We start from the raw sequence: 15,836 nt of genomic DNA, 5'->3' as shown, positions 1-15,836 counted from the left end.
TGCTCTTGCGCAAGTTCTCAACCTCGCGCAGTACAGTGAGGATTGTTTTGAAAATCGACAAATCACAGGGGTAGCTTTCATTGACCTCAGTGGTGCTTATGATACAGTGAACCACCGCATACTGCTTCAGAAGATCTTTACACTCACAAAAGATTCCAAACTTACCAGATTGATGTCAACCTTGTTACAGAACCACAGGTTTTCTGTTGACTTTCAAGGAGCAGAAGCAGATGGAGATCACAGAAAAATGGACTGCCCCAAGGAAGTGTACTGGCTCCATTGCTATTTAATATCTATACCAATGATGAACCACTCCCTAACAAAACAAGAAGTTTCATCTATGCAGACAACCTTGCACTGGCCTGCCAGAGTACAACTTTGATGACCCTGACTAAAGGTCGAAACCAGTCCGAATTGTGATTGACTTATAATGTAACCTTGCAATAATTTTTCTTGTATTGAATACGTGGAACCATAATATATTATCAAATTAATTGAAATACAGTGACCTGTGTCATTATTCAGCACGGAAATACTGCGTTCAGGGTTCCTCAGAGCTGAAATTCAAAGGTAATTACTGTGTGAGACAAGTAATCAATAGTTCCTGGTTCCCTGTACTGTTTCTACAGTATGATCAAACCACATTCCTTTGATTTTGGCCCACACATCATGCAACTGCACTTGTTGACCATCCTTCTTGACATAATGTGATCAAGCATACACATTCACATGCTGACATTGCACGTTGTGCAATCCTAGATGCTCATTACACTGCTTGGAACACACCTCTACTATTTTCATACTAGTACGACTTCAACTGAAATACTGCCTCCCATTTGAGCATGGTGTTCTGCCTGTGGGTTGGGGTACGTGCAGTAATATGTTTGGCTCTTATTTCCAGTCTGAATAGGATTGGCCAAAATACAGAGGGGTGATGCAAAACATTTTTTGATGTGTATATATTACAATGCATACACTTACCGTGAATTTGATGACACCAAAGTTGCCAAAATCAGCGAGTAAGAGTTGATAGAACAGCTCCTCACTGTAGACAAGAAAATTAACAATAACAAAACAAAACTAAAAAATATCATGAGGGACTATGAACTAAATGTCATATCGATCCAATAGCAGTTTATTATGAAATTACAATGTTTTACTTTTATTCAAGTATATAGTTGTAACTGTACAATAACAAGATCCTTAATTCAATTAATTTTTTCGTTTTTGTTCTAGATTGGTATTTATATTGATACGCATTTGGTTATTATTACCATTAAAATGCACTTTCCAGTTATTAGTAATAGTCATAAAACAGACCCCAACTAGAGTATGGTTCCAGTGTATGGGACCCTCACCAGGATTACCTGATTCAAGAACTGGAAAAAATCCAAAGAAAAGCAGCTCGATTTGTTCTGGGTGATTTCCGACAAAAGAGTAGCGTTACAAAAATGTTGCAAAGTTTGGGTTGGGAAGAATTGAGAGAAAGAAGAAGAGCTGCTCGACTAAGTGGTATGTTCCGAGCTGTCAGCGGAGAGATGGCGTGGAATGACATTGGTAGGCGAATAAGTTTGAGTGGCGTTTATAAAAGTAGGAAAGATCAAAATATGAAGATAAAGTTGGAATTCAAGAGGACAAACTGGGGCAAATATTCATTTATAGGAAGGGGAGTTAGGGATTGGAATAACTTACCAAGGGAGACGTTCAATAAATTTCCAATTTCTTTGAAATCATTTAGGAAAAGGCTAGGAAAGCAACAGATAGGGGATCTGCCACCTGGGCGACTGCCCTAAATGCAGATCAGTATTGATTGATTGATTTATATTATGTGTGTGTAAGTAGAAGTATGTACATGTTATTTATTTTAATTATTATGTTATATTAATTTGTATGTATTCATATTGTAGTGTAATTGTAATGTGATTGCCCAAGCATGGACGATCTATGTATGATCATCACCATCATCATTTTCACCAATTTCCCACTCCAGTTGCCTGGTGTAGTTAACAAGCCTCCACCACTCCTTTCTGTCCTTCCACTTTTCCTGCTCCATTACTTCCGTCACATCCAATCCAGCTTCTCTAATGTCCTTCCAAATCTGATCCATCCACCTTCACAGTCTTCCAACTGGTCTCTTTCCCTTAACTTCTCTTTCCAATTCCCTTCTTGCTACCCGTTCCTTTCCCATTCTTTTTCCATGTCCAAACCATCTCAGTCTTGCTTTCTGTATGTTCTGTACTAACGGTTCTATATTTAGCTCTTCTCTGATTTTAATATTTTGAATTCTATCTCTTCTTGTCTTTTTAACTGATGTTATTAAAAATTTCATTTCTACTGCTTGGATCTTACTATCTTGTCTCTTAGTTACCAGGGTTTCTAGTCCATATATTACAATTGGTATGAAATACTGTTTATATAATGTTAATTTCATTCTCTTGGGTACTCTGTCATCCCATAAAAGCTCTCTGACTTGATAAAATGTACCTTTACTTAATCTATTATTAATTTCAGGGTTGATTTCATTACTTCTATTAATAATGCTACCCAGATATGTAAATTGTTCTACATTCTCTTCACCTGGCTACTCTTCTCCGCTTTTCCACAGTGCATGACTACAGTTTTCTTTTTACTAAATACCATTCCAAACTCCTTCAGATTTTCATTCCAAACATCCAGTCTTCTTTGTACTTCCCTTTCTCCCTTTCCCCAAATCACCACATCATCTGCAAATACCAAAGCATTCACTTCATCACTACTGATACTCTGCTTTACACGTTTTATGATTTCATCCATCAATATAATAAACAATAATGGCGACAGTGCACTTCCTTGCTCGAGACTTTTTTTTGTATAAAATGTTTCAGAGTCACTACTCCGCACTTCGCTTTTACTCTCATGATACATTTTTATCTTGTCAATTAATGATTTTGGTACATTCCTTTTCAGTAGGCATTACCATACGTTTTCTCTTAACTGTATCATAAGCTTTTTCCAAATCCGAAAATACAAATATGATTTCCTTGTTCCTTTCCAGATGATTTTCCATTATCGTTCGCACTGCAAATATCAAGTCTATTGTTGATATATTTGGTCTAAAGCCATATTGTTCTTCCTCTGACTGTGTTTCTATTATATCCCCCCGTCATTTGTCTATGACTTTCTCCATTATTTTTAGCCCATATGATAATAGGGTTATACCTCTATAACTTTCACATTTTTTCCTATTTCCTTTTTTGAACAGTGGTACAATGCTTCCTTGTTGCCAATCTTCAGGTATCCTTTCATCTCTCCACATGACATTGAGGGCTTTGTATAGCCATTGTAGTCCAATGCTTCCTGCTGCCTTAATCATATCAGCATTGAATTAGTCTTTTCCACTTGCTTTACCTTTAGTCATTTCTTTCACTGCCCTTTCAAGTTCCAACTATGTTATCGGCTTCTCTTCTTTTTCTCCATCTATTATTTCCATTTTCTTATCTCCTCCTTTCTCCGAGCAGTCATCCTCATTATAAAGTTTTTCAAAATACTTTGCCATCACCTTCTAAAGACCCTTTTTGTCATGTACTATGGATCCATCTTCTCTCTCTAATGTCTTGATTTTTTCTTGTTTATTCTTGTTTATTTTATTACTCTGTATAATAGTTTCTGATTTCCTCGACTATCTTGCTCAATTTTGTTGGTAAACTTTCCCCAACATTTCTCCTTTTCTTCCTTGATACTCCTCTTTACTTGTAGTTTCAATCTTTTCACATGTAATCTTCCTATCTTATTCTCATCCCTCTGATACATTTTTTGCTTTTCCTTATCTATTTCTTTCTTCACCTTGTTCCTTTCTTTTATTTCTTTTTTAATTTTGTCTGTCCACCACAGTGTCTCCTTTCCCTTAACTTTTGCTTTTGTTTTTCCGCATACCTCAATTGCTACTTCCATGAATGCCTGTCTTAAATTGTCCCACTCTTCTTCTCCACTACGTATTTCCGTACTAGGCAACTTCCTTTTAATACAAAGGACACTAGGAAAGTTCTGCAATACGCAAAAATGGTTGGTTGAACACCCCTGTTATGGTGAGGGATGAAAAGAGGGGTGAAAACTGATCTAGAAGTTAATGAAGGTTTACTTGCTGGTGAGGGAATATTATATAAAAAAATATAGTAATTTATAATGGCAAATAAAATAAGAGTAGATGAACACACCAGTTGTTACCAAGCAGTGGGACTGAAAGCAAGTTAAGATGGCAATACGGTCTAAAGGTGAATATTGCGCAATTATCTGCTACAATTTTGCTTGTGGATTAACGGTTGACCAGTGCCTGAAGAAAATGACTCCTGTGCTGGGGAAAGACTGTTCACATCGGACAACAATTTTCCGCTGGTACAAAGAGTTCCAGAGGGGAAATTTTGGTGTTGAAGATGATCCTCGTTCTGGGTGACCGTCTGAATCAGTGACTTAGGAAAACATTGAAGCTGTGGGGAAAATGTTACAGCAAGAGAGGCGGTTGACATATCGGCAGGTAGAAGAGACACTCCACATCCCTGCACCAGCTATTCTTTCAATTCTACACGACCATCTCCATGTTAGGCAGGTTTGTTCCCTTTGGAACTTTCAGAGGAACAATGGGCACGAGTGAAATGGTGCCAAAAACTGCTAAAACAGTTTGAAAATAGGATTTCGCGTAACGTCAATAGCATTGCTACAGGTGACAATACTTGGCTTTATTATTACGATGTCCCAACAAAATCCCAGAACAAGAGGGTACTCCTGTAACTGTGCGAAAGTCAAGGTCAGTGAAGAAAAGGATGATTGCAGTATTCTTCACTGACTCGGGTTGTGCTACAAACACAAAGGACAGTTACTGTGAAGTGGTACAGTGAGACTTGTTTGCCTCAGGTCATCCAGGCTCTCAAGCAGCTCCATCCAAGGTCACGGCTCAACACTTGACTCTTGCATCCCGACAATACTCCAGCACATTGTGCTAATGTAACAATGAATTTTCTTTCCAGATCAGGGTTGACTACGCTTGATCACCCTCCATACAGTCCTGATCTTGCCCCATGTGCCTTCACACTCTTCCCAGAAGTGAAGATGAAGCTGAAAGGGCGGCGTTTTGCATCCGACGAGGAGCTTCTGGCAGCATGGGATTAAGAGTGTGAAAATGTAACCAAAGAAAAGTGGCAGAGTTGGTTCAGTGACTGGTTTTGATGTATGGAGAAGTGTATTGAGTGTGGTGGAAATTATTTTGAAAAAATTTAAAGCATTCACTCATACTGTAAAACTTTCCTAGTGCCCTTTGTACAATCTTAGAATGCCATTCTTTTATCCTCCTCCAATTCCCAAATCCTGATCTTTGGTTTCTTCAATACAATTTTAGGTATTTTTACTTGTTTTAATTCCACAATCAATCTACGATAAACCTTTCATACCTTCACTGGGGATTATCTTCGTATTCATGACGTATCTTCCCCATTCTCGGTCTGTTATTATAAAATCAATGAGAGTTCCATACTGTCCATCCCGACTATATCGGCTGATCTTATGGCTATTCCTTTTCATAAACCATATGTTCTTTATTATCAGGTTATTTCTGATACAAAAGTCCAACAGTTTTTCTCCATCTTCATTTCTATCGTCATACCCATGTGGGCCCAGAACATTCTCATATCCCATTCTTTCAGTTCGAGCATTCAAATCTCCCATTATCATGATCCCATCTCCAATAATATGTGTTTCCAGTCCATTGAGGAACTCTTCTTTTTTTTTTTTTCCACGCTACATTCTGTCTGTGGAGTATACACCTGTATTATCTTCAGTAGCGTCTGGCTCCATGGCTAAATAGTTAGCGTGCTGGTCTTTGGTTACAGCGGTCCCGGGTTCGATTCCTGGCAGGGTCGGGAATTTTAACCATCTTTGGTTAATTTCCCTGGCACGGGGGCTGGGTATATGTGTTGTCCATCATCATTTCATCCTCATCACGACGCGCAGGTCGCCTATGGGAGTCAAATCAAAAGACCTGCACCTGGCGAGCCGAACCCGTGCTGGGATCTTCCGCCACTAAAAGCCGTACGCCATTTCATTTCATCTTCAGTAGTTCTTTGTTTACATGTATATGCATTATTATAATTTTTTCATTTACATACTCAACTTCAGCTATTGTTTTGACATTCTGATTCACTACAAATCCTACTCCATTCTTTTCTCTTTACTGTTACCCAACCAGTACAAAGTGTACCCCTTTCTTAGTTTCTTCATTCCTTTCCATTTTACTTCACTTAATTCCAGGATGTCGAGTTTTCGTCTCTCCATTAGGTCAATCAATTCATTCTCCTTCCCATTCATTGTTAAAAGATTTATCATTCCAAATCAGGTATTTTCTCTGATCTAACACATGCATGAATATCAGCATTACCATCATACTGTGCAACTGTAGTCAGAGACGTCAATTCCATTTCCATTTTTAAACTTCCATCCGAGGCTTGTGTTGTAGTTCAAAGCAAGTTATATATGTCCATATTCATTTAAAAATATTTAATTATTTTTTAGCAACAATAAAAATAGTGTGTCACCCTGTTGTTTAAAAAAGACAAAGTGAGGCAAAAAGAAGAGATATAAAAAGGAAAGAATAATGACTGAATTATAATTTTAACAAATTGTAATTGAAAAGTTGTGGTTACAGTTGATTTAAAAGTAATGTATGTGATACAGAGGAATGAATATAGGAAAGAGGCATATACATTACAAGAATAGGGACTTGTATTGGATATTCATGATTTATGTATATTGGAGTGTTATCATACTTAACACTGCCATGATATCTTCCTTTGCAAGATAAGAAAATAATGAAAAGATTATAATTTGAATCAAATTGAGAAATACAGGCTGCTTGGAAGAAACTTCTAGTAACCTAAAGTACCATAATAAATTTTAAGATCAATGAGGAAAATAGGCAAGATTTGGAACAGCGGAGCATTGAGTAGAAGAAGAGCATGAGTCTGTTATACATGTTGTTTCGATAATGAAAGTGGTTTCGGTGTCATTGAACTTACAAGTTCAAAATATTAAAACTTTTTACAATCAATTTATTTAAAACCACCTATTCAATACTTTACAGTCTTTAAGACTTATATTAGACATATTAGAATGATTATATAAGTCTTAAAGACTGTAAAGTATTGAATAGGTGGTTTTAAATAAATTAATTATAAAAAGTTTTAATGTCATTGAACTTATCATGGATTGACTGTGAGTTCAGGGTTGAAGGTATTCACGAGGTGGCTCATGGATGTGACTGACCAGTGATTCTTCAAGGTCATAGCAGGGAAAGGAATAATTATAGACTGTTTCTTCATGTTTATATAATGAAAGAAAAGGGAGGAACTTGTATACGGCATTTCAGAGGACGAGAGATCCGTGTCATGGAACATTGGTATATGGTTTATTTAAGATATTAAATTGTTTATTAATGTGAAATTTAAGCATATACAAAGTTATTTTAAAACATTGCAAAAACTTATGATGGGAATTATATGTATAACAGTGATTGTAAAGTCTAGACTTCGTCAGCACACAACACCCGGAGGTATATAGGTTCTTTCGGCTTAAATTATTTTAGTAATTTCTTTTAATAATAGAGGGAGCGCAAGTATTACACAGTGTAGACTCCTTAATTAGGTGAATAACTTTATAATATAGTTTGTAATAAACGGAAAAATAGAGGGAAAAGCTGCACATCGCAGGTGTTGAAATTAAGTCAACACATAGAAGATGGCTTTGAAAGCCGGAAAATCACAGGAGCTGCATTTATAGATATCTCGGCAGCATATGATACTGTTAATCACCGAATTCTCCTTGGAAAGGTATACAGCATGACAAAGGACTTCCATCTGACTTGTGCCATTAGAAACCTACTTCAAAATCGAAGTTTCTTCGTTGAGTTCCAGGGAAAAAGAAGCAGGTGGAGGATACAGAAGAACGGACTACCTCAGAGAAGCGTGTTGGCACCAATGCTTTTCAATATTTACACAAATGATCAGCCTCTTCCTGCCGGGACGAATAGTTTCATCTATGCTGATGATTGTGTCATTACATCTCAGGGGGATAACTTCGAGGCGATTGAACAAACATTGTCCACAGCTCTAGACACTCTTGCTGGCTATTACATGAAGAATCAACTAACACCAAACCCAACTAAGACGTAAACCTGTGTTTTCCATCTAAACAACAGAGAAGCTTCCCGAACTCTGAAGGTCACTTGGCAAGGCATAGCATTACAACACAATCCTAACCCGAAGTACCTCGGAGTCACTCTGGATCGTGCCTTAACCTACAGAAAACATTGTTTGAACATCAAGCAGAAAGTGGCTGCTAGAAACAATATTGTGCGGAAGCTAACTGGAACATCTTGGGGAGCACAACCAGACACAGTGAGGACATCTGCCCTTTCGCTCTGCTATTCCGCAGCTGAATACGCATGCCCAGTGTGGTACAAATCTTGCCATACCAAAGCAGTTGATGTAGCACTCAACGAAACCTGCCGCATTATTACTGGATGTTTGAGACCTACACCTTTGGAGAAAGTGTACTGCCTTGCAGGGATAGCACCTCCCGATATTCGCCGTGAAGTGGCAGCCAAGAAAGAAAAGAGAAAGGTGTTGACATCGGAAGCCCACCCTTTGTTTGGATATGAGCCACCACGCCAGCGGCTTAAGTCTAGGAAAAGCTTCTTGAGAGTAACCGAAACACTTGCAGGAACAGCGCAGCAAGCAAGAATTCAAGAATGGCGCGTCAGGAGTCAACATACGAGGATCAGTCAATGGATGACCCCAAAAGAGGAACTCCCTCCTGGCCATGTCACAGATTGGGTGAATTGGAGAGCACTGAACAGACTGCGCTCTGGTGTTACGCGGTGCAGGGTAAACCAGAAGAAATGGGGTTTCGAAGTGGACAGTACCTTGTGTGTATGTGGAGAAGAGCAGATCACAGCCCATTTGCTGCAATGCAGTTCATGCCCATTTCAGCTGCACAACAGAAGACCTGGTTAAAGCGAAGCCAAATGCACTTGATGTTGCAAGGTTTTGGGCTCACATAGTTTAATGTGGCTCTTCGCCATTGGAGTATTTATATTATGTTTTATGTTTTTCCTTATCTTTAATTTTAAACTTATGTATGCTTCTGACACGATATAAATAAATAAATAAATAAACGGAATGTCAAATAAAATCTGCTTTTAATCCTACTCTTTGTGTTCAGTAATACTTTTGAAATGTGAGGTGTGAGAGAAATATTTCTGTAGTTTCTGCAGTCTACAGCATTTCCTCTCCCGGGCAAGGCAATTGTTTTACTAAAATCCCTAGGGATTTCTCACTGTTTGTAGCACACTGTTACAACCACAAAAAACAATTTTTCACTACAAGCAGGGCAATACATTCTAAATCAGTTGTAAATAATATATGCATAGCTGTAGTGGAAAAAATACAGTAATCTTTGCTAGTGGCTTTATGTGGCACCGACACAGATAGGTCTTATGGCGACGAAGGAATAGGAAAGGCCTAGGAATTGGAAGGAAGTGGCCATGGCCTTAATTGAGGTACAGCCCCAGCGTTTGCCTGGTGTGAAAATGGGAAACCACGGAAAACCACCTTCAGGGCTGCCGACAGTGTGATTCGAACCCACTATCTCCCGGATGCAAGATCACAGCTGTGCGCCTCTAACCACACGGCCAACTCACCTGGTGATACAGTAATCTAAATGCAACAAGATGTAGGATGTTTCAGATCCAATGTGTAGAAAGGAACTCATAGTAGCAGTACAAAGCCAAGTTAATAAATTTTGTTGTGGACTAAGGTGGAAGAAATTTAAGGTATATACTATGAGAGGTGTATGAAAATGAGAGCTGAGGGCAGTATGGTTCTGACACTGAAATGAAATGGCTTATGGCTTTTAGTGCCGGAGTGTCCGAGGACAAGTTTGGCTCGCCAGATGCAGGTCTTTTGATTTGATTCCCGTAGGCTACCTGCGCGTCGTGATGAGGATGAAATGATGAACACGACACATACACCTAGCCCCCGTGCCAGTGAAATTAACCAATTATGGTTAAAATTCCCAACCCTACCGGGAATCGAACCCAGGACCTGTGTTACCAAAGGCCAGCACGCTAACCATTTAGCCATGGAGTCGGATATTCTGACACTGAGAATGGTTCCATACTCCGCTTTATGATAGTTCCTGTAGATAGCACACTGCATGTTAGGAACATGTTATGAGAAAGGAATGATGTTTGTAGACGATTTGATAAGGAGAAATAGTGAGAAGGAAGTACAGTGAAACCTCTCATTTATGGGCATTGAAGGGCCATAACAATTTGCCTGCATCTAGGAGGTGTCCTTTATTAGAGTGAAGTTGCCTAATCTAAATGTAATTTTTAAATATTCATTATGTATTTCACTCTTTAACCCATTGGCATACCAGAATTAGTATTTAACTGACATCAGTTAACAGCTATTCATAGATTCTCATACAAACTTAAATTTATACAACGAAAGAATATAAATCTTGCCTTTGGATTTTTTAGCCTTTCAACTGATTCTCATGGTACAGAAAATTCTGAAACAGTCAGAGATGTGACTAATTCACCAGAAGCTAGTCTCCATTATCTATTTTCAAGGTAGTTTTTGTTTATTCACGTTCTGATTATTATTATTATTATTATTCTTTCAATCTTAAGTAATCTGTCTATTTGTGCAGTGTTTGTTGTTCGTAAAATGGTTTCATTGAATATGAATTCCTGGCTATGTAACTGTTTTATTGTGTAGGCTCCATATAAAATATGAACACTGCTTCTTAAAAACAATACTTGCCTCTGATATAAAGTACACCAAGAATTTCTGAACATTTATGGATCTTCCTACAGTTACTGATATGCTAATTGGGGTAAAACTTCATGAGTCTTGTTAGCATTTCTCAAATGGGTACAAAAGCCTAAAACTGAGAGTAAATATATTCGAAGTAGGATCCAAGAGTTTATAAACTGCACGTACCCGTGAACTAAAAGCGCGAGATAAAGTAACCAAGTTTGAAATACATCTTATCAATTATCCCCTCAATAATCACAATATTTTCACCTATAAACAGTGAAACAGCAATATGCATAAGACATATTTTTCTATTGCAAGCTGTGTTTGTGTTGTGATGTCATATGTAAGAAACTTCATAGTCGATCTGTACTGACACTACAATCAGGGAATAGGAGAGGAATCATCCAACTTTCAATACAAAACTAAATGAAATTACTAAAAATTACACTATTCATATTTCCGGGACCGGTTTTGACCCTCTCTTGAGGTCATCCTCAGATATATAATTTAAAATCGGGAAGTTATTAAAAATATATACAACATATTAAAACTTTGAAGAAATACACTACATTCACAAAACATAAAAACACTTTAAAATACTAGATATAAGCAGATCAGATAAAAAGATTTGTCAAGTTTCCATAAATGTTGACTTGTTGTGAACAAGTCCTATGAGAATGGATATCATAAAGACACACACTTCCCTGTTCACATTTGCTCAGTGTATATATGCCTGGCTTCTTGTTAGGGTTCCAATGTTCAAATCTAACATAGCTTGCCATCTTGGATATAAAAAGAATGTGAAAGAAGTTAGGTCAAATGCTGGTTGTTTACATTGTAAATAATGACACTTCAATGTATGGCTATTAACATTCGTCCTGGGGTGCTTGGTTGAGTTGAACATCGTCGTAATGACGGTCAAATAGCTCCAAGAGTATACCCCTGACCACATCAATGAGAATCGAAATATTACAATAACTGCAAAAAGAAATCAAATTATAAGCAATGACTATTGTGCAAGAAAGAAGAAGTAAGAAATAAGTTTGTATGAGACATACCCTGCACTCGTTTCCATATAACAAGTGTAGTAGCAACCTGTTTGGTTACTGTGCTCAGGTTAAAACAGAACTACCTGCTGAGCTCCTCGAGGGGAGGGAGGGGAGGGGAGGGGTGGGGAGGGGAGGTGTATGCTGTGAAGTATGATCTTCAAGAGCACCTTGCAGATATTAGATTTTCTTAGCATTTGGGAAAAAACTCTCTTGGAGAGTTTCACAATACTAATGGCAGTGTTTGGTGATTCTATAATGGTGAAATCAAGTAATAATAATGTTATTGGTTTTTACGTTCCACTAACTACTTTTACGGTTTTCAGAGATGCCGGGTTGCTGGAATTTAGTCCCGCAGTTCTTTTAGTGCCAGTAAATCTACCGACATGAGGATGATGTATTTGAGCACCTTCAAATACCACCGGACTGAGCCAGGATCAAACCTGCCAAGTTGAGGTCAGAAGGCCAGCACCTCAACAGTCTAAGCCACTCAGCCCGGTTGTGAAATCAAGTGTTCGAGTGACTCTGACATTTTAACCCTAGAACTGGCACTGTCAAATATTCTACACATTGGCTCCTGATGTAGCGGCACTGTAGAATATTCAACATATTCGTATTTCTTCACATAATTTCCTCATATCTTCAACAGATGTCATGACAGTTCACTTTTCATCATATGTTATGAATTTCATTATGGTCCGTATTGACAATTGATCACTATCAAAGGGTAGAGAAAGGTCCACCTATTCAATACAATTAGCTTAATACAGTGTCATATATAATTGGTACTAGTTTCGACTCTACATACGTTGGGTTATCGTCAGTCATGATCTAATTGGAAACATATGTTTACATACAACCAATAATAAAGAATACAATTTGGTATGCCTTAATTTAAAATCAAAGTCGAGAACATTGATGTAGTCGGACTACACATTTAAAATTGAAACTAAAATTACACATTAAAACTGTTGTGGTTGGTGTTGAACTATTTTAATATCCTTAGAGTAACCAAGTGTTCTTGAGTCGATCTGGGAGTTGGCATTCCTTACCTGTGTAGTTGAGCCATTTGATTTATAAATTATGTTTTGCTGTATAGTAACATGAGTAATGGTTTATTTGTAGCTTGAAGGGGACATTCACAACTTGAATAAGTGTGCCTTTTCATCAGATGTAGTGATCGATTGTTTAATACGGTTTGAAGTGAATGTCTCTATACTCCCGCTCCCTCTTAACAATCAGTCTGGTGTTGGTGTCCATGCCAATTGCATACAATTTTAAATTTTATATGTGTAGTCTGACTTCACTAATGTTTTAGACTTTAATTTTAAATAAAGACATATTATTGGTTGTATGTAAACATATGTTTCCAATTAAATCATGGCTGAAGGTGACCCAATGTATGTAGGGTCGAAACTAGTACCAATTATTATATAGGACACCACATTAAGTTAATGGTACTGAATAGGTGGACCTTTCTCTACCCTCTGAAAGTCCACTTTTTGTCATTCTCAATGTCCACAGCACCCATGAGTTCAGTTTCATTCACATTTACAACTACTCTGGGTGCAATTTCATAGAAATTCATAGTGCATTTTTCCAGCAATCTGTCCGAGCGCCATTTCTGTACTGTTTGTAAACAAATCTCCACAGGCTCCGCTTTGCTATTTTATTTAATTTCGTAGTTTACCGCTTGGTGCGAGTTATTTACTTCTGTACATGCGAGGGCTATATTTTTTTTCAAGGTCCTAACGGCCACAAAATTAAAACCACAGTGAAAATCAAAAATGTTTTACTTGCGACATTTAGCTGCACCATCCAGCTACTTCTTTACATAGTTTAAAGATATTAACATTAAAAGTTCCAACTTTACAATAGCTCAAAAGTTTTTATTCTTAAAGCAAGTTATAGGTATATGTTTCATCCCTCTTGGGGACATCCTCAGCCTAGCAAAGAACAAAAGTTAAATAGTAAAATTTGCATAACAAAAAAGGTGTTATTAACAAGTCTACTGCAAATCAAATTTACATGGTCTTATTGTACCATTTGACAACAAAATCATGACATGAAATCCAAGACACAGACATTTGTCGTAACATGGTACCAACTTGCCAACTTTCCAACCCTCATCATAGAAGGCAGCTGCTTTCAGCCACTTCTCTACGCCGGTCTGCAGCTCATTGTCTGTGCCAAAATGTTATCCTTCTAGCCAGCATTTCATGTAAGCAAAGAGATGAAAATCAGAGGGAGCCAAGCCTGAGCTGTATGGTGGATGACCAAACACTTCCCATCGGAAACGTTGCAGGAGTATCTTTGTTGCAGCTGCAGTATGCAGCCAAGCATTTTCATGATGACAACATTCCCATTAATTTGTTCTGAATGGCCCTTCGTAGATATTGAAGTCACAATGAATGAGACTGCAGTGATGGTCGTGCCAAGTTCCATGAATTCCAACAACATAGAACACATAAGACATACACTTTCCGATGGAGAAGGTTCACTTGCACTTCTTTGGTTTACTCGGGGAATGAGAATGCATCCACTGTTTGGATTGCTTTTTTGTTTCTTCATTTATGAAATGAAGCCATCTCTCATCTCCAGTGACAAATTTGTTCAAAAAGTCTTCTCCTTCAGCATGGTAGCACTAGGGAAACGTTAAGGCAACACCCATTCGCTGTGTTTTGTGATGATCGGACAGCATTTTGGGAACCCATCTTGCACAGAGTTTGCAGTACTGAAATCTTTAAGAGATAAGAATTTCATATTGTTCTGTACTGAAGTACAGTTCACTAATAAGTTAAAATATAAAATGGTTCAACCTTTCAATACTATTAAAATAAGAAATGTAAGTTTACATTCCTATTTAATTAAAATTGGTACCGGTTTCGACCAGTATTTTTGGACATCATCAGCCGAACACAAATAGGTGTAAAAGAATGCACAGATAAATAAATTGCGAAGTATTTCTGTAGGTTGCTGATACTGAAGCACTAAAATCTTTAGGGAGTAATGTGCATTGAAAGATGCACAGGTAAAAATATGAAGTTTAGATGATACTGTCAGAAGCAGTTTATGAAGCACTATAACACACGTATTTATCAGTTGCAGTTGATAAGGCACTGTATAATTTTAAGGATACTGCGTGTCAATCATGAACATTAGTAAGACATAAGCGTTGGAGAGCAATGTACGGGAAGAAGTCCATAATCAAATACGTATCCAAATGTAGTACTGAGCAAATTCTTGAAGAGTTCAATTGCAGTTTATGAGACACACTATAATTTTAGGGAATAGCACTGCCCGTCGGTAGATCAAAAAATGATGAAGTCTCTGATCAAATACGCAAATGCACTACGGAGCAAGTTCCCAAAGAATAGATCAGCACTGTGCTTCTAAAAGTCTCATAAGTTAGATGTGTTAGAGAGCACTGTGTGTGAAGAAGTCCAGAATCAAATACGTATCTAAATGTAGCATGGAGTAAATTCTTGAAAAGTTCAGCTGCAGTCCATGAGGCACTGTATAATTTTAGGAATTAGCACTGCTTGTCAATAGATCCAAAAATTATGAAGAAAGTCGCAGATCAAATATATAAATGTATTACGGAGCAAGTTCTTGAAGAGTAGAGCGGCACTGAGCTTCCAAAAGTTTCGTAAGTTAGATCAATGAAGTTATTAAAACATATGATATAGAGAAAAAACAATTATGAAGAGAAAAACATACTAAAAAGTGCAATATTGGAACAGTTGAGGAGCGTAATGACTTAGCGTGAGATATATTTGAAGGTAAGAGTTGAGGTCGAACTTAGAATAGCGTAAGAAAGTTAGAGTGGTCAAAATCATTAGAGATGTGAGAAAATGTAATTCAAATGGGAGAATGAAAAAGAGGAATGTAATGAAGAAAGAAAAAGTTGAAGCAGAAAAATAATGAATAAAACAAATGGAAT

The 15,836-nt window shown here is 37.6% G+C and overlaps 1 protein-coding gene across 1 annotated transcript in view; it reads right to left on the bottom strand.

Annotated features, from left to right (window-relative positions):
• The window catches only part of Mlh1 (DNA mismatch repair ATPase Mlh1), a 205,953-nt gene that overhangs the window by 57,847 nt on the left and 132,270 nt on the right, over window positions 1-15,836 (bottom strand). Inside the window, exon 8 of the mRNA XM_067158893.2 lies at window positions 982-1,045. Coding sequence (XP_067014994.1) covers window positions 982-1,045 — 64 coding nt within the window. The remainder of the gene's footprint in view (window positions 1-981; window positions 1,046-15,836) is intronic.

Source organism: Anabrus simplex, chromosome 1, assembly GCF_040414725.1.
Source record: "Anabrus simplex isolate iqAnaSimp1 chromosome 1, ASM4041472v1, whole genome shotgun sequence".
Lineage (NCBI taxonomy): Eukaryota > Metazoa > Arthropoda > Insecta > Orthoptera > Tettigoniidae > Anabrus > Anabrus simplex.
Note: the sequence above shows the minus strand (reverse complement) of the source record. Positions and strands in the feature narration are given on the sequence as shown.